The sequence below is a fragment of the Mus caroli genome, chromosome 2, assembly GCF_900094665.2.
Source record: "Mus caroli chromosome 2, CAROLI_EIJ_v1.1, whole genome shotgun sequence".
Lineage (NCBI taxonomy): Eukaryota > Metazoa > Chordata > Mammalia > Rodentia > Muridae > Mus > Mus caroli.
In genome coordinates, this window is record NC_034571.1 from 34,727,086 (window position 1) to 34,754,908 (window position 27,823).

At 38.2% G+C, this 27,823-nt stretch overlaps 1 protein-coding gene across 2 annotated transcripts in view; it reads right to left on the reverse strand.

Moving 5' to 3' along the window:
• Positions 1 to 27,823, reverse strand: part of Nr6a1 (nuclear receptor subfamily 6 group A member 1) — a 193,153-nt gene that overhangs the window by 123,952 nt on the left and 41,378 nt on the right. For both annotated transcript variants that reach the window (XM_029474597.1, XM_021185940.2), the window contains exons 2-3: positions 24,737 to 24,778; positions 12,760 to 12,804 (exon numbers count right to left, since the gene is read on the reverse strand). In XM_029474597.1, the coding sequence (XP_029330457.1) occupies positions 12,760 to 12,804; positions 24,737 to 24,778 (87 nt within the window). The remainder of the gene's footprint in view (positions 1 to 12,759; positions 12,805 to 24,736; positions 24,779 to 27,823) is intronic.

Sequence of the window (27,823 nt, forward strand, 5' to 3'; positions counted from 1 at the left end):
TTTCTGAGTTCGAGGCCAGCCTGGTCTACAAAGTGAGTGCCAGGACAGCCAGGGCTACACAGAGAAACCCTGTCTAGAAAAACAAAAACAAAAAAACAAAAAAACAAAAAAAAAGAAGTGGGAGTGGGTGAGTAGGGGAGTGCGGGGGGGGGGGGGCTTATGGGGGACTTTTGGGATAGCATTGGAAATGTAAATGAAGAAAATACCTAATTTAAAAAATGGGAAAAAAAAAAACACCCTCTTTTCTACTTTCTAAATGAAAGCGAAACTTAAATATTGCCACTTCTTAAAGCACCTGAGCTCAGGCGCAGCTGCCTAGTCCCTCTCTTGGCTTCATTTGTATGAAACTGTACTTTAATTAATATCCCACATTACAGATATATCTGCATATTTCCCTCCTTGGTCTTGATAATTTTATCCTTCTAGGAACTTATCTGTCTCAGCTAAGTTGGCTGATTTGTTTGGAATAAAATTTCTCAGAAGAGCCACTTATTCCTCTTGTTTTTCTTGGCCAGACTAGATATAGGTATGCTTCATTTATTCAGACTAAGCAGGTTGGTTTCATTATTTTCCATTTTGTTGTTTTTAGTGCTTTCCATTACTGAAAATTAGAAAAGTTATGGAAACTATAAGCTTCCTCCAAACATAGCTTTGATTATAGAGCATAGAATTTTGGCATGTAATACTTCCATTTCTATTTAGTTAAAGTATTTTTAAGTTTAACTTGAAAAAAGATTGGTTTTGAGACAGTTTATCTTTGTAGTCCTGGCTGTCCTAGAACTTGCTCTATAGTATAGACCAGGATGCCTCAAACTCAATCCACCTGCCTCTGCCTCCAGAGTGCTGGGATTAAAGGTGTTCGCCACCATTGCCCAGCTTTTGAATTTTCTTCTCTGTCTGATATAACTTCACATATTTGGAGACGTCATAGGCTTCATTCCACTGTTGATATCTAACTTAGTTCCACTCTAGTTACAGACTGTACCTGGTATGGAAATATTTGAAATAACAGACTTAAGTTACCAACACAGCAGCAGCTTCCTTTCATCCTTAACACCCTCCTATAGTATCTAAGAGCCTCGAGAACAGCTTCTCCCTAAAGGTAAGAATATCTTTTCAACTCATTTTGGACTTTTTTTTATCCCACTGACTTCAGCATTATGCTCACAGAACTCAACCATAAATCCCATACTTTTTCTTGCTACTTTTCAGATTTTCTCATTATCCCTGTTTTCCAAGTAAATGCTTATTACACTAAGGGTTTATCAGGTGTTCTGGATGTATAGATTGTTAACATTTATTTGCATTATACTGTTTATACTACACTGTAGAATGTTTATTATCAGATTCTGGAAATCTAAAGCAATTATCCCTCTATTTTTTTCTACCCCTTTTTCTCACTTCTCCCTTTTTTAAAAATTTTATTTAGTTTTAATTTATGCACATTGGCGACTTGACTACATATATGTTTGTGTGAGGGTGTCAGATCCCATGGGATAGGAGTTACAGACATTTGTAAGCTGCCATGTGGGTGCTGAGAATTAAACCTGGGTCCTCAGGAAGAGCAGCCAGTGTTCTTTCTTAACTGCTGAGCCATCTCTTCAGTCCCTCACTCTTCCCTTTCTGATTCTCATTAAAGGCACACTTGATGCTATCCTACAGATCTCTCAAGTTCTGTTCATTTTACAATTTTCTCTTCCTCTGCTCTGCATGTTAAATAAGATATACAGAAATCTCTCTCCAAGTTCATCTTTTTTTTTTTCTTCTATCACCTCCAAGTTTTTACTGGCCCATCCTGCTTAATATTTCAGTTCAAATGAGCTGTTCATCCCCCAGTTTATTCTTAGTATCTGTCTATTAAAATTCTTTGTATTAAGTCAATGTCTTCATATTTTCTTCTAATTCCTTAAATATTCTTTCTTTGAATAATCTCTATGCTGCATGCCAACAATGTATAAGCTCTGTTGAAAGAAAAAATGGAAAAGCTTTGAGGAGCTCAAGTATGTCCTATAATCTCAGAACTGTAAAAGTCTGAGCAAGGAGGATTTAGAGTTCAAGGCCAGCCTAGGCTAAACAGGAAGACTGTCTCAAAACCCAAAAAGAAAGAAATAGCTGGAGTGCCAGATCCACACTTGGGTCATCTGAGATAATTTCTACTAACTCATTTTCCCTTTCACATGCAGGTCAGATATTGTCCCTTTGTATATTTATAACTGCTGTTGATACTAAATATTTAAAATGAATCATGGATCTGAGGCAGAGGAATGTAACTTTGAGGCCACCCTGAGCTACACAAGACCCAGCCCCCAATGATGATTTAAGTTAGTGATAATGGTGGGCTTCTGTTTTCACCAGTTTCTGAACTAAATCTATTAAGTGTGTCTCTCCCTCAATGACAAAGTTCCTCGTATCTCAGGGTTTCCCCTTATATATATTATGTAGCCTGATTTCTACAGCTCACTCCTTAGCATCTTTTATCTGCATAGCTTACTAAAGACAGGTCAGATATGAATTCACTCACTCAAGATAATGGATTAGAGAATCTATGCTTGGGATAGATGGAATAAATCTATTTCAGATTTCTATTTCACTTGGGCTTTTCCACAAAACCCTGGCATTGTCTCATACTGGTTTTGTTTTGGGGGTTTTTGTTTTTGTTTTTTTTATTTTTTGTTTTGTTGTTGTTGTTGTTTTTGTTTTTTGTCTTCTTTTGAGTCAGGGTTTCTCAGTGTAACCAGTCCTGGCTATTTGGGACTTGGCCTCAAACTCACAAAGATCTGCTTGCCACTGCCTCCCAAATGCTAATAACTAAAGGTGTGCACCACCCACACCTGGCTTACTGTCTGTCCTTTCGACACAACCTGTCAAAGCCCTGTCACCCCCATGCTGGGAGCCACACGCAGGCCCAGAGTTGTCTAGCAAGTACTCCACCATCCTTCGCAATAGCTTCAACTCCTTTCAACTCAAGACATATCAAGAGGTGGTAAAGTAGCCCTATAGCTGTCTCGTCTCAACATTTTCCAGCATAAAGCCCTGGCTAGTCTGATTCTGCACTATCACAACAGAACTATAACCTCAAGGTTATATAGAGTTGTCACCAAAATTGTTATGCTTTTCTTTTTTAAATTCGTAACACTGGAGATAAACCCAGGATCTTATAAATGCTGAATATACTTTCTACCACTCTACACCTAATATCATCTTTTTTTGTTTTTGTTTTTGGTTTGGTTTGGTTTTTTGAGACAGGGTTTCTCTGTATAGCCCTGGCTGTCCTGGAACTCACTCTGTAGACCAGGCTGGCCTCGAACTCAGAAATCCGCCTGCCTCTGCCTCCCGAGTGCTGGGATTAAAGGCTTGCACCACCACACCCGGCTAATATCATCATTTTTAACAAGCAGTTTCTCAAAGTGACCTGCCACAGCAGAAAGCTTACCAGCCCATAGCCTGCTTACAACCCCAGACAAAAGCAATGCATGTTGATCTTATCACAAGTTCAGTGGTTTTCATTAATAAACTTGTCAGAATGGTTTTGTATTAGTTTATAGCTTCTTTGGTGAGAAAAGATTTGCTATCCTAAGCTGGTCAAGCATACTTTCAGGGAATTACACCCAAACATCATAGCACCTACAAGCTAAAATACAAAACTCAAGTAAGAAAGGGATACACTAGGGAAAAAGTGAGGAAGGATAGAACTGCTCTGGGATTGTGAAATCAGTTCCAATTACAGGACACAACAGTTTAAAACAAATGTGGGAGGTCAGGTTTAGTTCCTACTTCACTAAAACCCTAAGTATTAGAAGTCCCAAGAGCCTTCTTGTGTGTCTAGACCAGCTGAATAATGGATCTCAAGTAGGGCAAGAGTACGAAGATCACCTCAGACCTTGTCATTATACTGGTATTCAAACAGGTCCTAGGCAAAGAGTATGCAATGTTACGGATGATCCTGGCCACTACAACTGAGCCCACTAAAAAATAAACTAGGAATTTGAAGTCTAAAAAACAAGAGAAGAAAAACAACAACAAAAAGACTGTGTATTTTTAATTAGTATTCATATATGCTCTTATAACAAGCTACAGTTATAGCCTCCCAAATTTCGAAAGTTAGCGACATTACTTTCAGAACATACTGTTTTATGGTTCCAAAGCAAGTAACATTATATCTTGTTTTTTTCAAGGACCTCCCTCTTCATTCTTCAGTTAGGGCCTGTCACCACCTAGTGGACTATGTAAGAATAATACAACCACTACATCACCACAGTGGCCCACCTCTTCTGTTCTAGAACAAATCTCTAAAAGGACTTTTCAGAATCAGATAAGAGCTTCTGTACCTATCTAAAAAAAAAACAGTTGGGTAATTTGTAACTATATAAAATACAGATTTAAACAAATAAAAGATATGTACTCAAGATAATGAATGGGCTAAAGAAAAACAAAAATCGCTATAGACAGCATGGTACAGAGGTTAAGACAAGCTTTGGCTCCCAAAGATTAACCTGTTTAACAAAATTAATTTCCAAAGCTTAACTTATCAAAAAAATTTTCATACCTCATAACTACATGAGTTTTCCCCCAGGTTATATGGGTCACTCAACTTTCAAACCTCAATCAGTAAACCACATCAACAAAACATATACATCAAGATACAGAAACTGTATTTAAACACTTGGACATTGTTCATAATAAAAATCCTACCAAGCTACAAATAGAAAAGGAAGGAAGTTTCCAAAAGCTGATTGTATTTTATCTTTTTTAATCTATAGCTTCCTGACCTCAAGACTGGCTAAAAGCCTAGGCGTGGTGGCACATGCGTGCAATCCCAGCATTTGAAGGCTGATATAAGAAGACTGCATATCCCAAATCAATCCAGGATACAGGGAGAGATTCTTTCTCACAAAAACAAAAACCAGACTGGGCCTGGACATGCTGATACACACCTAAATCCCAGTACTTGGGAAGAAGAGGTAGGAGGGATCTCTTATGACCCTTCCTGGTCTATACAGCAAGTTCTGGGCAGCCAAGACTAGTAAGACACTGTTTAAAAACAAACAAACAAAAAACAAAAAGCCTGACTATAGACCATAAAAGCAAAGCAGCTGTGACACTGGGAGATGGGGTGTGGCTCAGTGGGAAAGTACTTACCTAACATACTCATATACTTGAGTTCAAACTCGAGTATTGAAAAACAAAAACAAAACAGCATGTTATAGACAGTATGACAGGCAGGCCAATAGAATGTCTGCATGTCTGTATCTTACCAAATATTTGTTTGTAGTTTGTTTGATTGTTTCTTGGTTTTGTGTTTTGTCTTGTTTTGTTTTGTTTTTGTAGTGCTAGGTACTAAACCTAGAGTCTTGTGCATGCTAGGCAAGGCCAAATAATTTTTTGACAATTTTTTCCATATTCAATAGGGAAAGAAATCTTTTTAACACAGATACTAGGAAAAACAATGGCTATATACAAAAGAATGAAGTTATATGTTACCTTGCACTATATCCAAAAAATTATCAAATATAAAATATAAAGAAAAACAATAAAAATTTTATGAGAAAACAGGGAGAAAGCTTCATGACAGTGAATGCACATCTAGAATACCCACCTGCGTGGATAAAAAGTTTTTACAAAACTGGTAAAGCGCACCTCTGGGTGTGTCTGTGAGGGTATTTCTATGGAGGATTAACTAACAGGGACAGGTAAATAAGCTGGGGGCTCACATGCAGCAGCAGAGGGAAACTGAAGAAAATACACATATATTTTGCTTCCTAGCAACAGAGAAATATTTAGCTAATCACTTCACCACCACCCCTTGCTCAGTTGTTAATCCAAGTGACAAAAAGACTAACAAAGAGAGCTGGGCGGTGGTGGTGCATGCCTTTAATCCCAGCACTTGGGAGGCAGAGGCAGGATTTCTGAGTTCGAGGCCAGCCTGGTCTACAAAATGAGTTTCAGGTCAGCCAGGTCTACACAGAGAAACCCTGTCTCAAGAAAGAAAGAAAGAAAGAGAGAAAGAAAGAGAGAGAGAGAGAGAGAGAGAGAGAGAGAGAGAGAAAGAAAGAAAGAAAGAAAGAAAGAAAGAAAGAAAGAAAGGACTAATAAGAGTTGTTACAAAGAAAGTGGTTGACCTGTGGTTCATAAGCTTTTGGAACTGGCTCTCAAGTGGAACATGAAAGAGTCTCAAAAAGCTATAAGAAGCTAACTAGGGCAGTGACTCTGGTATTCTCAGATAGGCATGTTAGTGGAAATGCACAAAGTCTGCACTCCCGAGGTTTCAGATGGACTAAAATGTGAATTATAAAGATTGCTCTTGAGGTTTCCAGTGGGATTGAGGACTCTATTGGGAAGTCATTCACGTAACATTCTGGCAAAGAGCTTTCTTACATGTGCTGAGACTTCTCGCAACTCCCAAGTTTAAAGGTATAGACTAAATTTAGGCTGTGCCATGGCTATGGTTGATTGTTTTCAGTCAGATTAACAGTGATAATCATGAACAAAAAAACAGTCAAAAGACAAAAACCTTTCCGTGGATATTAAATTTCTTAAGAAGAAACCCTACTTTGCAAGGTACCAAACATGTCCTTAGGGCATCACAGAACATGCCAAAGTCTACCCAAGGGAATGAATGTTTTAAACTCATCTCCAAGAATTCCCTTAAGCAAAATCCCACAGGGCTGCCTAGGGAAGCGGATTCAAACATGTGGGTACTCATAGGCTACTGTGACTTTGGTCCAAAGGGTTCAGCTACTCTAGCAATATATAGACAACACCAAGGTCTGCTAATAGCTTGAGTGTTATCCTCAAGACAGTAGTTTTGCAGACATGCAAAATTCAAGAGTTAGTAAAGATACAATAGGAAATCCCTGTAAGCTAGAAATGCCAAGAACATGAACTAGTCACTAAAAGCTGCTAGCAGCAAGCAAAGACAGCCCAAAGGAGAAGTTGTGCAGGCTGAAACCTGAAAGGCCATGGGGTGGGATTGCACAAATGTCTTGGAGCTTATATCATACTATTTTGTACCTCCCAGATAACACAGATTCCAGAAAAAGAGCTACAGATTTTAAATGCTTGTCTTACTAGGTTTCTCTCTTGCTTTGATCTTATCTCTTCTTTCTATGTCCTTATTTCTCTCTTTTGGGCAGAAATGTGACATTGTGATCTTGGAAGTGTGCAACTTGCTTTTGATAATCCAGGTAATTCATCTAAGAGTTTCTCAAAGAAGGAATTTCAACTTATGAAACATGTTTGAATTGCTAAGATTTTTGAGAACTCTAGGAAATAGATTATGTGCACTGTGCTTTACAAGATGGCTCTGAGAATGGAGGGGTAGATTATTATGATTTGAATATGAAATGCCCGCAAAGGCTAATGTGCTATCACTATTTTGAGAGGTGGTAGAAAGTCTCAGAGATGATGCCTACCTGGGGAATTATCAATTCAAGGAGGGAATCTCTGAAAGTTAAACCTGGTCTCCCATCCTTCACTTTCTGTTTCCTATATATCATAAAACAAGTGACTGACTGCTGGCCATACATTTCTGCTATATCAGGTGACCAAAGATATATATGTGAGTATGTGGGGTATTTCATATTGAAACTGTAATAATGACTTTGGACTGAGCAATGGTTTTATGGCTATAAAACTCAAAAGTACAGACAAAAATAATAAGAATAAAGCATATTGGACAACATCAAAATTAAAATTCCAGGGCAGTATACAATTCAGCTATTGAAGACATACTTGGAATGTATAATATCCTGAGTTTGATGTAAACACAAAAAATTCAAGATAAAAAAAAAAGCCCTGTGTGTCTATGAATATATTCAACAAAGTAAAAAACTCAGTATGCAAAATGGGGGAGGTTGCAAATTAGGTATCTGATAAATTGTTATTACCTAGAATTTAAAAGAATTCCCCTATAACTAAAATAACCAGGCAACCCTACTGAGACGCTAATTTAAAAGGAAGCACAAAAGTTGAATACATTGCAGATACAAATTTCAAATAAGCACAAAAAAATAACCACTAAAGATTAGGGAAAATACAAATAAAAATAAAAAATACAGGATGTGGTAAGGATGTAAAGAAACTGGAATTCTTAAATATATATGTTAGCAAAAATATAAAGTGGTGATTCTGGTATTGAAAACAATACAACATATATACATAACAAAAATTAAAGAAAAAAGAATCCGTGAATTTGAAAGAAAGTCAGAGGTAGTATTTGGGAGGACATGGGTGGTGGGTGGATGGATAAAATCTCAAAAAGTAAAAAGTTATATAAAAATAATTTTTAAAAACAGAAGTTACTTAAAAACAAAAAACACAATTATCACATGGTTCAGCAATTCCACTTCTGGGTATAGTCCCAAAACAATTTAAAATAGTAACTCTGAGATACACTGCTGTACACCCATGTTCACAACAAGATTCACTATAGCTCAATGTTGAAGAAAACCAAGCATCTACTAACTAGTGAATAAATAAATAAAATATGGTATATACATGTAACATTATTCAGCCTTAAAGAATAAGTGAATTCTAACAGATCATACAACAATATGAGTAAATTTTGAGAGCATTGCTAAGTCACAAAAGAACAAATATTATGATCCCACTAACAGATATATCTATATGGAGTAAAATCCATCGATACAGAAAGAACTTATTACAAAAATATAATAAAACACTGTGGTACAGAGATAATGACATATGGGATGCCCAGAACAATGTCCTGACATATATAGCCATTCTGTTCCATTTGTCGATTGACAGGTAGGTCCTAGGAGATACAGGAAGTTACTATTAATACAGTATGAATTTCAGTTCTAAATATGAGTTCTATAGATGGATGCTGATGGCATTATATATGCTGATGATGTGAATGTAAGCAATACTACTGAATGGCATGCTTGAAAGTACTGAAAGCAAATGTCACCTGTCTTCTACTACAAATTTAAAAGATAAAAGGAGAGCCATGCCCTGGAGAGATGGTTAAGTGGGTTAAAAAAAAAAAAATTGCCACATAGTTTGAGGCCCTGAACCCATGTAAAGGGCAGATCTGTAGCATAAGCATCTATAATCCCGATGCCACTACCAGGACATGGAAGGCCAAAAAAGGAGAATTTCCAGAAAAGCTAGTCTGACTTATGCAGTGGAAAACACACAGACCCTCTTTTCAAACAAGGCAGACAATGGGGACTGATGCCAGAGGTTGGCTGCTGATCTCTACATGCACGCAGTGGTGTATGTCATGCACATACTCACATACACACACACACAGATAGACAAGTGTGTGTGCACTCACACACATGAAAGAGTCAGACATGGTAGTCGGTGCCAGTAATCCTTGAACTAAAGAGGCATAACCAAGACAATTATGAGCTCAAGGCCAGTCTGAACTGAGCTGAGCTGAGCTGAGCTATATGGTGTATTATATCCCACCAGGAGCTACACAGAAAAATCTGCTATCTAAACACACACACAGACACACACACACACACACACACACACACACACACACACACGAAGTGTTATATTCCACCAGGAGCTATACAGAGAAACTTGGTATTCATTACATGCATGTGCACATACATGCAATTGAAAAAATTATTTAAAATGATAACTGAAAGAAAAATATATATAGAATTAACATTACATTTGATAATGGAAAATTACCTCTTTCTACCTAAGATTCAGAACAAGACAAGACAATTCAATCATTGCCATTAATATCCACCACTATACTGGAAATCTTACCCAGAACAGTAAGAAAAATAAATAAACACCATAAACATCAAAAAGGAAAACATAAGGTGGTCTTTATTCACTGTTATGCACACAAGAGTCCCAACAAATTTTTTTAAGTGACTAGCAGAACTAGTAAACAAATCCAATACAAATTCAATACACATCCCATTACAATTGCATTTCTATACAACTAGGCAACAACTGAGCAAATCCACTTTAAAACCAGTTTGGTTCATAATAGTATTCAAAAGCAAAATAGTTACAAATAATTTTAATGAAAAGCAAGATAAATATTAATATTCTTAAAACATTAATGAGAAAAAATAAAGATGCTACATTAAGTGGCAAGAACAAACTAAATGCAAGGATTAGAAGACTGCTATTGTTAAGATGGCAACTTGAGCCAGGATGGAACACTTCGCTCCCAGGGTCAAGAGCCTCAGTTTACCCAGCACTGAAAAGAATACAACTCTTCTGATAGGATCAGTGCAATTCAATAAAAATCTCAGTAATGTTCTTGTTTTTTAAATAAGTTGATTCTAAACTTTATATGGACTTTAAAAAAAAAAACAAAAACCAAAACCAAACAAACAAAAAACTAAGCCAAAATAACTTTGTAAAGGAAGAATAGAAGTACCCTCTAGTTTCAAGATACTATAGCATTTGTAAGAAGATTCAAAAAGATTAATGAAAGAGAATAAAAACCCCACAGATTCACATAGGTTTTTAAGAAACACTTCAAAATATTCATTGAGACTTTGACAAGAAACAAATTTCCAAATGAAAAAGACTTTCATTCCTATTTTATAAAACATGCCAAAATCATGAACATGAATTTAGTCCTAAAATCATAGTTTCTAAAAGAAAATGGAATTTGGTTAAATTAAGATTTTCTAGTGAAGATAGTAAGAATTAATAACAAAAGATTCCAAAAATAAGGCTTCATAAAAAAATTACAAGTTATATTCACCATATTAACATGTTAAAAATGAAAACAAAAACAAGACTAGGAGAAAATATTCATACTACATATATTGTATGACAAACTCAGAATATAAAAAAAGTAGACAAAGAACTTAATGTTTCTAATGGTCAAGACTTGAGCCATTTAAAAAGATGATGTATGAATATTCAACAAGTGTATGATAACGTTACAAGAAATGCAGACTGAAAAATCCCATCCCATTACAATGTTCATTGGAGTTCTAAAAATAAAAACCCTGACAATACAAATTACTTGCAAGCACGTGAAAGTGAAATTCACATAGTACTAGAACTAGAAAATGTAAAAAACATTTTGAAATACTAGTGACTATAAAAAAATTTACTCATTTACACAATGGAGTACTACTCAGCTATTAAAAAGAATGAATTTATGAAATTCCTAGCCAAATGGATGGACCTGGAGGGCATCATCTTGAGTGAAGTAACACAATCACAAAAGAACTCACACAATATTTATTCACTGGTAAGTGGATATTAGCCCAAAACTTAGGATACCCAAGATATGAGATACAATTTGCTAAATGCATGAAACTCAAGAAGAATGAAGACCAAAGTGTGGACACTGTGCCCCTTCTTAGAATTGGGAACAAAACACCCAGGGAAGGAGTTACAGAGACAAAGTTCGTAGCTGTGATGAAAGGATGGACCATTTAGAGACTGCCGTATCCAGGGATCCATCCCATAAGCAGCTTCTAAACGCTGACACCATTGCATACACTAGCAAGATTTTGCTGAAAGGACCCAAATATAGCTGTCTCTTGTGAGACGATGCCGGGGCCTAGCAAACACAGGAGTGGATGTTCACAGTCAGCTATTGGATGTATCACAGGGCTCCCAATGGAGAAGCTAGAGAAAGTACCCAAGGAGCTAAAGGGATCTGCAACCCTATTGTTGGAACAACATGATGTACTAACCAGAACCCCGGAGCTCTTGTCTCTAGCTGCATATGTATCGAAAGATGGTCTAGTCGGCCATCAATGGAAAGAGAGGCCCATTGGACTTGCAAACTTTATATGCCCCAATATAGGGGAATGCCAGGGCCAAAAGAATGGGAATGGGTGGGTAGGGAAGTGGGGGGCGCTATGGGGGACTTTTGGGATAACATTGGAAATGTAATTGAGGAAAATATGTAATAAAAATATTAAAAATTAAAAAAAACAAAAACAAAAACAAAAACAAAACAAAACAAAACAAAAAATTTACTGTGTATTTACTACCACCAATTTTTATTATGCCTTAGAGGATCAATAAGCATTACGTATACAAAATGTTGTGTAAGAAATCTAAAAACTGCATTATCTGTAATAAAGCAGAAACAGTCCAGGTATCAGCAGAAGAATTACCTGTGATACTGTCAGTGGAATACTACTCAGCAATGAAAAGAAATGAACTATTGGGCCAGTGAGATGGCTCACTGGGTAAAAGCCTTTGACATCAAGCCTAACAACCTAAGTTCAAATCCTGGGATCCTCATGGTGAAGGAGAGAACAGACTCCCACATATTGTCCTCTGACTTCCATATGTGCACTCTGGCACACACACACCCTCACATAATAAATAAATAAATAAATAAATAAATAAATAAATAAATAAATAAAAGAGTTTTTTTTAAAGGAGAGAAAAGAAAGGAAAGAAAAAAGGAAGGAAGGAAGGAAGGAAGGGAGGGAGGAAAGAAGGAAGGAGCTATTAACACGTGAATTATGGATTATTGTCAAATATTGGTCTGCAGAGGCACAAAAGAGCAAATGTGTGTGAAATTATGCATGTAAGACTGTAGAACAAGTATTAAGAAGTTACTAGGTTTTAGGGATTAAGTAGTGGATCAAAATAAGAAAAAGCATAAGGAAATTTTGATGATGGATTGCAATGATTAACGAACAACCTTGTGAACACTGCTTTGATTTACATTTTCAGATAGGAACATTTCCTTGTATGAAAAAATTCATATTTCAATTTTAAAAAGAAACAAAAAGTGAGGGCTTTGGGATCATACAGAGCAGCTCTACCACTTACCAGGTATATGGCCTTGGCCAAGTGTTAAACTGTCAGTCTCTCCATCTGCAAAGCAAAAAGAACTAGAGTTGAGAATAACTTCATAGAGCTGCTAGGAAAAGTAAACAAAGCAATATTTGAATGATATAATACAGTAAATGCTCATTAAATATTAACAAAGAAGTTAGACATTTTATTCCCATATTTTAGCCAAGGAGAAAGATTCAGGAATAACTAGTGGGTAAACAATGGTAACTTACATAACCTACCAGTACTTGTGTTGTTACAGTGACCCCTAGCAGGGATCATTTAGTTTTATGGATGAAGAACTCCTGCTCCACAGGTGTCAGCAGATGTCAGCATGCAAGCTTCTGCTTGTGCATTCTCTTTTCTAACATGGTCTCATGTATTTCAGGCTGGCCTGGAATTTACTGTGCATCCCAAATGATCCTGAACTCCTGATTCTCATGCCTCTACCTTCCACTGGGATTACAGGTATGTGTCAGTATTTTCTACTGTACTATGCATTCCAATAGGGGCACTTTCAGCAGTTAACCCTGCAATTGCCAGTATATTCCATCTCATAAAAAACTACTGAACGAATGCGCCATTTATTCTTTCTTTTCTTCTCTTTTCAAGACAGGATGTCACTGAAGTCACAGAGCACACCAGCCTCTGTTGATATTAAACATGTGCACTGCCACCAAGGCCAACCTCCATTGTGGCCAATACTAAGTTCAAGTCTTGGAGGCCAGGGAGCTGGAGAGATGGCTCAATGGTTAAGAGCACTGGACTGCTCTTCCAAAGGTCCTGAGTTCATTTCCCAGCAACCACTTGGTGGCTCACAAACATCTGTAATGGGATCCAATGCCCTCTCCTGGTATGTCTGAAGACAGCTACAGTATCCTCACATACATAATAAATAAACAGATCTTTAAAAAAAAAAAAAAAGGAGACCAATTCTAGAAGTGGGGCTGTAAGTAGGCACTTCAAAACATTCTAGGCTTTAATTTTTCATTTACACTGTGAGTGTGTATATGCTTACATATGCACACGCATATATACATATATGCATGCACATGTCAAAGTGTGCATGTGTAGTTCAAAGGACAACGTGAGAAAGCAGGTTCTCTCCTTCCACCATGTGGGTTACAGACACTGAATACCTGGCTGAGCCATCTCACGGAGCTATTCTAGGCTTTTAGAGTGTTTCTTTCTCAGAGCAATTTCAAAAGAAGAGAATTCTGGCTTGGTATGGTTGACAGACACATGTAGTTCTAGCACTTAAGAGGCTAAGGTAAGAAAATCTTGAGTTAAAGCCAGCCCTGACAACACAGAGTTATCAAGATCAACCCAGCTACATAAAAATTCTTCCTCAAAAAAATAAAAATAAAAATTGAGGGACAGGAGGGATAAGAATGAATGCATATAATCTAGATGAATGCATATAATCTAGATACGAAGCCTGTGCTCTAAGTGGGAAGCTAGAGCTAAGGCTTGAAACTATTTGGCAGGATAGTTTCAGAAACTTGGCGGCTGAAAGGGAACCAATATTTCATTAAAACATATTCTATTTTCCTTAATCATAAAAGATTCTTACTTTAAAAAGTTTAAATGGCTGGGTGAATGTAGTAGTGCACTCCTTTGAGCCTGGCACTTAAGAAGCAAAAAACGAGTAGGTCACTGAGTTAGAGGCCAGCCTAGTCTTCAAAGTGAAAAAACAAAACTAAAGTGAAAAACCAAAACTGGATAAGGAAAAATTCTCATGCATTCTATTCCAAGGTATTGAACTAAAACAAACATTTTCAGCTTTTTTAAAACTAAGAGGGCCAAAGAGATGACTCAGTGGGTAAAAGCAAGTGAGACACAAGCCTGATGACATGCAAATGATCCCTAGAACCCATCTAAAGTCAGAAGTCAAGAATCAACTCCACAAAGTTGTCCTCTGACCTTCACACGCTTGCTTTGGCAGATGTACCACTACCCTCTCCTCACACACACAGGGTTGTCTCAAACTGTTACAATACTGTTCCCACAGAAAAAAATAATTGCTAAAATCTAGCCTCAGATTTTTTTTTTAGACATTCCTTCTTAGTCATCCATAACAAATCTCAAAGCATTCCCTGCACCCACCAGATAGTAACAGGCATCCATGGCTACACAAGGACTCAACAATTGCCTTTGAATCCAACTATCTTTTCACCAATTGTAAACAAGTCCTCAACTCTTGGCTCCATAGAGAATGCCTACAAGTCAGTATAAACTCTGAAACAGGGGCAGAGGTCAAGTGACTGGGAGAGTTCAGCCTAAACTCTCAATCTCATCCCACCCCCACCTTGTTCAAAAGAATCCTATCAGAAAGAACCTCCCAGCAAAGGGCCACATTCAGGAGACCTGATGTGGTAGTGTTGCCACATACTGAGCTGGGCCTTTAGAAGCACAGGGGAACTGCTAAAGCCAGGAACCACCTAATCACAGAATAAATGCTACGGAGGAGGAAACATTAAGGGAAAACAGAGAGACTTACAAATTTATCTTAATATGCTTTAGGAGAGAAACTGTCTCATAAAGGATAAAACAATCCTTAACCTGAGTCATAAAAGAAATTTCTTTGTGGACTTAATTTGCCAGTGAACTCTTCCAGTTTGTGTCCAAAAATCATCCTATAATGCAAAAGATGCTCAGTTGATACTTTTTGAAAAACCATCAGAGCCGGGTGGGGGTGGTGCCTTTAATCCCAGCACTCAGGTGGCAGAGGCAGATTGATGGATCTCTGTGAGTTCAGAGTCAAGCCTGGTCTACAGAGTGAGTTCCAGGACAGCCAGGGCTATACAGAGAAACCCTGTCTTGAAAAAAGAAAAAAGAAAAAAAAAAAGAGAAAAGAAATGCCCAATAAATAGTATTTCTCAGGGTAAGGCAAAGTCTAAGTGAATAAACTTCTGACATCCAAATAAATTAAACCTGAGTCCAGATTCCCAGATCCCATGCACCTGTAATCCCACTGTTTGTCCAGAGCTAGGCGGCAGAGACAGGAATTCCCCAGAGTGTGTGGCAGTATGTAGCACTGAAAAAGACCCTGTCTCAAGGTCAACAGCAAAGCCCAACATGCAATGTTGCCCCTGTACTGGCTGGTTTTGTGTGTCAATTTGACACAAATTAGAGTCATCAGAGAAGGAGCCTCCTTTAAGGAAATGCCTCCATGAGATCCAGCTGTAAGACACTTTCTCAATTAGTGTTCAGCCAGGGAAGAGTCCAGACAATGGTGGGTGATGCCATCCCTGGACTGGTGGTTCTGAGTTCTATAAGAAAGCAGACTAGGAGTTACAGAGACAAAGTTTGGAGCTGTGATGAAAGGATGGACCATCTAGACACTGCCATATCCAGGGATCCATCCCATAATCAGCTTCCAAACGCTGACACCATTGCATACACTAGCAAGATTTTGCTGGAAGGACCCAAATATAGCTGTCTCTTGTGAGACTATGCTGGGGCCTAGCAAACACAGAAGTGGATGCTCACAGTCAGCTATTGGATGGATCACAGGGCTCCCAATGGAGGAGCTAGAGAAAGTACCCAAGGAGTTAAAGGGGTCTGTAACCCTATAGGTGGAACAACATGATGTACTAACCAGTACCCCGGAGCTCTTGACTCTAGCTGCGTATGTATCAAAAGATGGCCTAGTCGGCCATCACTGGAAAGAGAGGCCCAATGGACTTGCAAACTTTATATGCCCCAATATAGGGGAATGCCAGGGCCAAAAGAATGGGAATGGGTGGGTAGGGAAGTGGGGGGGGGGGTATGGGGGAATTTTGGGATAGCATTGGAAATGTAATTGAGGAAAATATGTAATAAAAAATATTAAAAATTAAAAAAAAAAAAGAAAGCAGACTAAGCAAGCCTTATGAATCAGGCCAATAAGCAACACCCTTCCTCCTCGGCCTCTGCATCAGCTCCTGCTTCCAGGTTCCAGTCCTATTTGAGTTCATGTCCTGACTTCCTCCAGTGATGGATTATGATCTGAAAGTGTAAGCCAAATAAACCTGTTCCTTCCCCAGCTTGCTTTTTGGTCATGGTGTTGAGCCTGAGTCCTGTGTTAAGAGCAGATAGTATGCTTAACCACTGGTACAGCACCTGTACTACTTTTTAATATTAAAAACTATGATATATTGCTAGGTGTGGTAATGCATGTCTTTATTCCAAGCCCTTGGGAAGAGGAGGCAGGTAGATCTCTGGGAATGCCAGGACAGGCTGGGCTACATAGAGAAACCCCACACCCCAAATTCTCCTTGAGATCCCAAGATACTTGACAGCTAATTGAAAAGCCAGAACAAGTTAGTAGTGACAGGCTATCTTACGAAGCTGTTCTTTATCTTGATTGTACATTTCACTATCTTCCACATATCCCCAATGCGTAGTCATTTACCATTATGGTAGGAAAGGCTAACAATTGATTGATTTAAAGTCTCTGAGATCAGGGGCTGTTTTAGGGTTGTGTTTTTTGGTTGGTTGGTTTGGCTTGTTTTGTTTTTAAATGTTGGTTTGGTTTGGTTTTTGATACAATGTCTCACTATATAACCCAGAAAAGCATGACACTCAAGGACCTCCAGTCACAACCTCCCATGTTTTAAAATCATAAGCATGTATCAGCATGCCTAGCTCATCTCTCTTTTTTCCCTTCCTTAACTTGGCTTATTTTTTCAATCAATTTCAGAAAATATGGAACTTACATAGGATTTATGAATAATAGGGAGGTAGAAGATGTTCCTATATTCATTTACCTAGTCTTTTGGACAACGGATACATATTATTTTTAAAAGTCCGGTAAACCCAGCAATCCTAGCATTCAGGATGCAGAGTCAGTCAGCCTGGTTTACCAAGTGAGCTCCAGGACTGTCAGAGCAATTACACAGAGAAACCCTGTCTCAAAAACAAAAACAAAGAAACAAAGTCTGGTAAGCTGAGCACTCAGACAGAAGGCAGAGATAAGAGTTCAAGTCTGGCCTATCTGTCATAGTGAGTGAGTTCCAGGTTATCCAGAGCTACATAGTCAGATCCTGTCTTCAATAGAATAAAAAGGGGAAGAGGGGTGCGGGGAGGTTGAGGGAGTTGAAAGGGTGCTGGAAAGATGGCATAGGCTAAAAGCATTGACTGCTCTTCTAGAGGACCTGTCTTCAATTCCCAGCACCCACATAGCAGCTAGTAGCTGTCTGTAATTCCAGGAACTAACACTTCACATAGATATTCATGCAGGCAAAACACTAATGCACATAAGGTAAAAATAAAATAAATTAAAAATGAAAGTTGGTAAGAAAATCTAGGTAAGCAAAAACCTAAAATATACAATGTTTTTAAAGTAACGATCAAATATTAAACAGTACAAAAATCTTTCCTGAATATGCTATTAACCTTGCTGTAATGGTTTGTATATGCTTGGCCAGGGAGTAGTACTATTAAAAGGTGTGGCCCTGTTGGAGTAGGTGTGACCTTGTTGGATTAGGTATGTCACTGTGGGTGTGGGCTTTAAGACCCTCATCCTAGCTGCCTGGAAGCCAGTATTCTGCTAGCAGCCTTCAGATGAAGATGTCAAACTCTCAGCTCCTCCTGAACCATGCTTGCCTGGCTGCTGCCATGTTCCTACCTTGATGATAATGGACTGAACCTCTGAACCTGTAAGCCAGCCCCAATTAAATGTTGTCCTTATAAGAGTTGCCTTGGTCATGGTGTCTGTTCACAGCAGTAAAATCCTAACTAAGACACTTGTATAATGTGAATATTTTAAAAATAATATGACAGTTAACTTCTTCAATCTACTAAAAAGTTAAATAAATGAGTAATTGATAACGTATCCTATGCTGCTGATTGGAGGAATGATGACAAGTCCCCTATGAGCCAAATGGTAAAGAACAAAATGCCAAACAAACATCAGCCTGTAATACCAACAAGTAAACTATTTTTTTTGAAGCAGTAACATATGCTAATATGTAGAATGGCTTATGTTTATGTCATTAAGAAACATGGGTTGCTGGAGAGGTGGTTCAATGGTTAAGAGCACTGGAGCTCTTCCAGAGGACTTGGATTCAATTCCTAGCACTGACATGGTGGCTCGAAACTGTCTATGACTCCAGTTCCAGGGGATCTGACACCCTCATACCAATGCACATAAAATAAAATTAAATAAATTATTTTTTAAAAAAGACGGGTTACTCTACTAAATACAATGTGATTACAACAGCCCATGAATACAGACTGAGAATTTCAACAATACAATAATAGCCTAGAACAGCATACACTTACTAGTGTTTGCCATTTGGGGGAGGAGGGGAGCGGGGGAGAAGGGGTTTGAGACAGGGTTTCTCTGTATAGCCCTGGCTGTTCTGGAACTCACTTTGTAGACCAGGCTGGCCTCGAACTCAGAAATCTGCCTGCCTCTGCCTGCTGGGATTAAAGGTGTGCGCCACCACGCCCGGTTGTGTTTACCATTTCTTAAACACTGTTCTCTACCCTTTATATATATTACTTCACTTAATCCTCATAATTGGAATACTTTTACTATTTGCATTTTCAGATGAGAAAACTGATACACAGAGATTACATAATTTAACCAAAATTGCAAAGATAGCAAAATATTGAGGCCAAATTGAAACTAACCAATCTTGAGCCAGAATGCACACTTTTTAATTTCTTATTTACTTTTCTATGTATATGTGTGTCTGTGTAGGTTTGTGTATATGTATGCATTGTTCGCAAAAGCCAGAAGAGGGCATCCGATTCCCTGAAACTGGAGTGACAGATATGAGCCCACTATGAAGATAACCCTGGTGCTCTACAAAAGCAGTCAGCTGCTCTTATCAACAAAGTTGTCTCTCCAGCCTCCAGATCATGCTTCTTTAATTCAGAAGTTTTTGCTTATATAAAAAAAAAACTAAAGCACTAATTTGAAATGTGCACTTATGAACTATGAACATGTGCATTGGCACAGGGTATAATGTAGGAAAAAGAGCCATCTGAATGCCCAGAAATAAAAAAAAAAATTGGCTACATAAACCTTGGCAAAGTTGTTCCCCTTCAGTGAAGTTGCCATCCTGCTATTAAAAATATTTATTAAGGCCGGGCATGGTAGTGCACGCCTTTAATCCCAGCACTCAGGAGGCAGAGGCAGGCAGATTTCTGAGTTCAAGGCCAGCCTGGTCTACAAAATGAGTTCCAGGACAGCCAGGTCTATACCGAGAAACGCTGTCCCAATAAATAAATAAATATATATATCTGTCTCATGACTTGGGGATAATGCTCTATATTTATAAGGGAAAATGGGGTACAAAAATACATATATGATTCTTAATAATTAAAAGATGATCTCAAACCTGCAAAGACTATTCTCTAATGGTAACATTTCTTAGTGAGGAGATCAGGGATTCTTATATTTACATTTTAATGTTCTAAAGAAAACTACAAGTTAATACTACCAACTAAAACAAAATTGTCATTTTTCTCTTAATTCAACTATATTATTAACCTCAACCAGTTTGGGATGAAAAAAATGCTAAAACAATTTGAAATCTGTCTAATTCCCAGTGGCTGTTTTCCTTTGATTTGTGCCCTTTGAACATCACACAAATACTAAGCATAAACCAAAAAGAAACTTCAACTTCAGTTTTGGAAACAGGATGAAAGTATTTTCATTTTTTTGTTGATGTTTTCTCTGTGGTTATTTTAGAATCATAGTACAAGAAAAGAAATAGACTTAGTTACATATAGGCCAAAAAACACAGACTATCTTTGCGGAAGTAGATTAGAGACAAAAGTTGGAGTAGGGAGAAAGAACAGCTGTTGCTAATCCAACTGTTTACCCTCTGACCCTCTATCTACCCCATAACTGAACAGTACCAATTGTTTCCCTGTGTTATGGGGTGTTTACAATCCCTGAGAGGCATGAAAGGAATTAATAATTTAGCCTAGAAAGCTGACAGCCTTTATTGGGGAGCCCCTTGTCTGGATGTCAGAAATCAGAGCAAGTGCTGTCTTGAAATCACAGGTCCCTTTACTGTTCCAGCTTTACAGCTTAATTGGACCCCAAACATAAATCACTTATTTCTCCTGTTTTAGGCAACAATGACTTCTATTCTCTACTTCCCTTGTAGCAAGGCAGCCCTTGTTCTTTTGAGTTTTACAACTACATGGCAAACAAGGTAGCTGAGGGGAAACTCAGGGAGCAGAGCAGACTGGGGTTACTTGGACATAGCACAGAAAGGTTATGGTGTTTTGAACTTCTCTCGACCTCTGGCTACCCTTGTACCCAGCTTATGCTAAGGGCACAGTAGAGGACACTTGTAGAAATGAACTTAGCCTGAACCTGGGCCATAACATTGGACTCTGAGAAGCCCAAGACTTGTGGGGAGGAGCCAGAATGTGAACAGAAGCTCATATTTGAAGCACGCTGTCCATCTGCTCTACCACAGAAAAGGTAACTAAAAGAACACCTGGTAAATAAAATCTTCCCTTAAGTAGTTCCAACACATTCCATTTGGTACAACACAGCTGTACCAAATCTACCATCTATAACCACTACCGAGCACAATTGGAAATTAGCTGCAAAGGTGTTCCTGTCACAAAATAAACAGGAATAGCCTTTCTCCTAGGAATTTGCAGTGGGAAGACATTAGGACCGCTAAATTCCAAAGATACAATGAAGAGAAAGCTCTATTATATTCAATTTAATATGTAAAAATACTAACATGAGAGATATTATTCCTTCTAGTCAGAATACACAGAAATGCAGCATAAAAAAATAATAATCAGGGATCTGGCAAGAGGGCTCAGATGCTTCCTACTCTTACAGAGGACCTGAGCTCCAGACACAGCAGGGGTGAGGTGACTACAATCACCTATCACTCTAGCTGCTCCATCGAGGTCACCTACAGTCACATGCAGATATACACAGATGCATACACATAATTTTAAAAAAAAGTAAAGGCTAGAAAGATGGCTCAGCCATCTAAATCTTAAAATCATTACAATCAATATCATCACTATCGTAACCACGACCATTGTCATCAGGGTTAGCCTGGTAGAACACACCGATAACAAGCATTCAAGAGGAGGAGGAAGAAGGGTTACTTTGAGTTTGAGGTCAGAATGGACTCTTAGTGAATTCAAGACAGTCCAGACTACAAAGGGAGATCCTGTCTTTAATAAACAAAACATCAAAATCTAATACAATTTGCACAGCCCACCTCAGCCTTACAGCTTCCTATAATCCTTGACTCCTTAAACAGAGTCAAGTCTGTGCACACTCAAAATCCAACACTAATATAGACTCAGATCGTAAATTTTACTTTTGTCAACCCATTATTATAATAATTATACCCTTACATGTTTCTTCAAAGACACAGGACAAAATTAAAGTACTAAGTTCACAAAAGTGATGTGGAAAAGACTATTACCCACATGTACTAAGCAAGTACAGTTTTCAAAAGAAAAGTCATTTTTGGTGACTCCCACTCTATAATAATATATAAAATCAAGTTTAAGTTTATTTTCATGTAATGGAGAAGTCTGTAAACCACCATATTCAGTAAAGGAGCTCGTGTAATCAAGGCTTTGCTCTACAAATAGCATGAGGTACTTTAAATATATATTTTAAAAAAGAATACAGAATTGGATGCCACTTGCTAATAAATTCAAGATTTGAAAATTATCTTATACTATCAGTATATTGCTAATGTGTAAAGGCAAGAACTATACTTAGTCATTTGTGCAATTTAAGGCTAAGAACTGAGCAAAGAAAAACAGTGTTTCACTTAGTTTTCAATTATTTGGTATACTTTCACATGAAACACTGCTTACAAAATACCAGTACCTTCCTAGTACTGAAAAAATGCTTCTATAACAGGACCATAACTCAAGAAAATAACTTGGGAGGCAGAGGCAGAGGCAGACGGATTTCTGAGTTCGAGGCCAGTCTGGTCTACAAAGTGAATTACAGGACAGCCAGGGCTACACAGAGAAACCCTGTCTCGAAACAACAAAACAACAACAACAACAAAACCTTGAATTTACCTTTTCCTCCTCCCAAGGCTAGTCATAAGAGAATGACAGAGACAAAACATTGTATTAAACCCTCAGCTACTGTACTGCTACACAGTCTGTAGTCATAATATAAAATTGATTCAAAATTTTGTGAATTTCACAAAATCACATCTAAAACTGCTAGGATGACTCAGTGGGGTAAGATCTCTACTACCAAACATTCCACATTTAATCCCTAGAATACACATGGTAAAAGAAAAGAACTAACTCTCACACTTTATCCTCTGACTTCCACATGTATGTTGTGGTATGCAAATGCTCCCTACATACACGATTAATTAAAGGTTTTGTAAATAGGAAATTAACTTCCTGGCATTTGATAAATATCATGGACTTATTCTGCTTGGCAATATAACACTAGTTGAACATGCATTAATATTTATCTTATGGTGTATGGGGAAAATACATGAGAAAGCTCATCTTCTCAGGGATATTAGCCAGTGGGTAAAAGATAAGCTTCATCACGTACCTAATAATATAATGGTTAGTTAGCCCCATGACTCTTTAAAAGTCCTAAAACTATAAGGTATCTAGACCATCTCCTAAATTTTAAATCTAAATTAACATTTAACCTTTCAGCACTACAGCAAAATAAGGTCAATATCCAGTAGACAAACTCATGCTTATTTCTCTAACAGCTATAACTATGTCCCAGATTATTTCATGCAATAGTATGAGAGCACAGGAAATTTAAATGACTTTGACTAAGACTTCCATAGTCTTGAAAGATATCTTAAAATAGTCACTCTTATACCTTATTTTTTGTTTTGTTTTGTTTTGTCTTTGTTTTTGTTTTTTTGAGACAGGGTTTCTCTGAGTAGCCCTGGCTGTCCTGGGACTCACTCTGTAGACCAGGCTGGCTTCAAACTCAGAAATCCACCTGCCTCTGCCTCCCAAGTGCTGGGATTAAAGGCGTGTGCCTCCACTGCCCAGCCGATCTTAATCTTAATAGTGTAGATGCAAATGCTTTACAAATTAAACTGGCACAAAGATTATCAATTATAAATTTATAAATATAAACATAAAGCTGAGCATGGCAGCACACATTTGTAATTCCAGCACTGGGGAGACATAAACAGGAGAATCGGAACCTCAAAGCCATCACCATCTACAGTGAGTTTGAGACTAGCCTGAACTATAAGACCCTGCCTCAAAGAAAAAGAAAACATCAAGAAATGAGGGGTAGTTGGGCATGGTGATATACACCTGTAATCCTAGCACTTGGGAGGCAGAGATGGGCAGATCTCTGTGAGTTTTAAATCAGCCTGGTCTACAAAGTGAGTTCTAGGACAGTCAGGGCTGTTACACAGAGAAATCCTGTCTCAGGGAAAAAAAGGAGAAAAAGAAAGGGAGGAAGGAAGGAAGGAAGGGAGAGAGGGATGAGGGTATTAGGGAAGGGAGAGAGGGATGAGGGTATTAGAGAGAGGGTTCAATGGATAAAGTATTTGTCGCACAGCATGCTGAGTTTAGCTCCGTAAGACCCATGTAAAAGTCAAGCAAGTGGATGTGTGCCCATAACCTCAACACTGGAGAAATGAGAGACAAGTAGACGTCTAAAGCTTGATTCAGGATTAGTGAGAAACTCTGCCTAATAATAATAACAACAACAAAAACAAGAATAACAACAGCAGCAAACAGAGGAGGACACACAACTGGCCTCCAAATGCATATGCACAAACACACACATGCACACACACACACACAAAGGAAGGAAGGGATGCAGAGAGGGGAAAAGACAGGAAAGAGGGACAGACAAACTATCATTCTTATGATTGTTAGGAGAAGATACAATGTGAGGGCCATTCAAATAAGAGTATCAAAGATACCTTAAGTTTGACATATATAAGTGCACAGTCACACCTTTTCTTACCAACAAACAGTGAGTAAACACTGGGTAACATTTAGAACTTACTAGTGCCTGGATCAAGCTCTGCCAATTCATCCTGACAGAAACCTAAAGAGAGAACAATAGGAAAAAAAGTTATTATTTTTCAATTACTCCAAGCAGACTCTAAACATTAAAAAACAAATATATTCAATGGGGGAGGATGCAGAGTTTAGGCTAGGATGTGACTCAGTTCTTACTGAGGATGTGCAAAATACTGGGTTCTATTTCCAGTAACACTTCCACACTCTAAATTAGACACAAAAATTAGTTTGTGTTTAAATCCTCATTCTAACAATTATCTGCTTACTGTAAGGACCCTCTCTGGGTTTCTACTTTATCACCTACATATAGAAATGGAGATAAGAGCATGTACCAGAGTTGTACCAGGATTAAGAGAGTTTAGAAATATTCCTTAGTACACAGTAGGGGCTCAATAAACAATAGCACAGTAAGTATAAATAAAAATGCCAATGTCTACTGGAATAAAAACTAATAGGAAAGTTAAATCTCATTTAATATTTGTTTTTATTTAATGTTATCAATTATGTCCCAAAAGAAAGCAAAATAAATAAACAAGAATTTACAACAAATATACAAGATGAGTTTACTAAAGATTATGACCAATTAGGGCTAGGGATAAATCTAAGTTGTTACAGTGCTTGCTTAGCATACATGATGTGATCAATTTGATCTCTGGCATTGTATGAACTAGGCAGGGTGGTACATGCCTACAATCTCAGTGTAAATGTAAATGTCTCTTACTTCCTCAGATGAAGGGATGAGATGAGAGACATACCCAAGTTGTGTGAATACAAGGCCTGGGCTGAACCCAGTGTGCTTCTCTGCACTAACTATTCCTAGGCCTAGGTCTAGCCAGCTTCCTTACAATTTAACCTTCCAAGCTGACTGATTCAATCTGGTTTCTCTTGGCTTCTGACTGTTATGATTGTTATGCTTAGCATCATATGTACCTTGGCAATATGTTCTAATCTTCTGGCTCCTTCTGTCTTCAACTGTGTCTATCTTGTTCTCTCTGAAACCTGTTTCTATAAAACTGCCCTGACCAAACACCTGTCATATGCCCTGCCATAAATATACCACACCTTTTTTATTCTCCCCTTTTTTTTAAAACATGGTTTTAGAGCTTTATTGTAGAAAGGCAGGGAGAAAGAGAAGAGAAGAGAAGAGAAGAGAAGAGAAGAGAAGAGAAGAGAAGAGAAGAGAGAGATCGGCCATGGCCACCTGGAGAGAGGGGGGAAGGGAAAGGGAGAAGGAAGACTAGAGAGTAAGAAAGGTAAAAGCTTAAAGAGAGCTCCCTGCTCTTAAGTAACCTCTCTTCCTCTGTTATTCTCCTGTGAGTTGTGTGTATCCTATCTCTGACTCATTCAAATATTTTTCTGATTTTTTACTTTGTCTGACCCTTAGAGATCACTTCAAACATGGCTGATTCCTTCTACAAACTAACCTTCATTGTTAGGGATTAAAGGATCTGTCTATATTCCAGCCAGATCATACTATATAGTATGATCCAGGCCATGTTTGTATTCTAGCCAGATCATATCTTTGGATGTGATCTCTTGCCAGAGCAGCCATGTTGCTGGATTAAAATTTCTCTACATCCCAGTACTCAGTAGGTAGGCACAGGAGAACCAGCAATTTAAGGTTATCTTTGATAACATAGCAAATACAAGGTCAACCTGAAATATATGAGATCCAGTCTCAAAACAAAACAAAACCCTCAAAAAACGTTACCTACACACAGATAAAACTAATCCTTCTGTTACTAAGCATGCTTATGCTTATGCTTGCTCACAAGACAGAGTGCTTAGCAACAATAAAACCATGGATTCAATTCCCAGAACCAACAAAATAAGCATGAGAATTACCATCACAAAAGACATTTCATATTAATAACACCTGTGCTTTGTATCTGCTTGGTGTGTAACTAACACTCTATAGAGAAAAATCAAGCATACTAAGTGGCAAACACAGTAAGTCCTTTGTACACACTTGGTGAAAGTTATTTTTTTCAGCCAATGACTACTTTCTCTTCATTGGCTTCTATTCATCTTTAAATATTTCCTCAGAAAAGTGTTTTCGAGTATCCTTAACTACTATCCCTCATATATAAGGTCAAAATTATAGTTAAAACTATCTCCACTGTCCTTATTGTTGGAGTCTGGAAATCACTGCACAAACCACTCAGACACCAATCTCAGTCAAACAGGGCTGGTTTATTGAATGCACACCCCAAGACTGATAGAACAGGGACACAGTCTAGACTCGGGAGCTGAACTTCGACCAAGAGCCACGATTCTACGGGACTTTTAAGCCTGAAATCCACAAACATCTATGCCAAGTTATTCCACCACTCAGGATTTAGAAACAGGGTACTTCTTTAGGAACATGTCCTTGTACATTTATCCTGTCTTCATTGGTTGGATTATTCAACTGTGCTAGGGGACTTGCCTTGCCTAACATTCATGTCTTAACTTGCAGTCTTAGTCAGGGTTTCTATTCCTGCACAAACATCATCACCAAGAAGTACTTGGGGAGGAAAGGGTTTATTCGGCTTACACTTCCGCATTGCTGTTCATCACCAAAGGAAGTCAGGACTGGAACTCAAACAGGTCAGGAAGCAGGAGCTGATGCAGAGGCCATGGAGGGATGTTCTTTACTGGCTTGCTTCCCCTGGCTTGCTCAGCCTGCTCTCTTATAGAACCAAGATCAATACCTACCAGCCAGGGATGGCACCACCCACAAGGGGACCTCCCCCCTTGATCATTAATTGAGAAAATGCCTTACAGTTGGATCTCATGGAGGCACTTCCCCAACTGAAACTCCTTTCTTTGTGATAACTCCAGCCTGTGTCAAGCTGACACACAAAACCAGCCAGTACACTTGCCGAGCAGGATTTCAGTTACCCCCATACATGTCTCTTTCGGCTAAGTTGGATGTCAATTTCCAGGGAGGTCTTGGGAACTTAAAACTTTATTCAATCCCTACTCAAAATAAAGTCTCATTCCAAATGGCTTCTTATATTGGAACAGGTGTCTCTTTTATGTTGGGGTGCATCTCAGGAGCAGCTTATCACAGGTGCAGGAAGTGTTA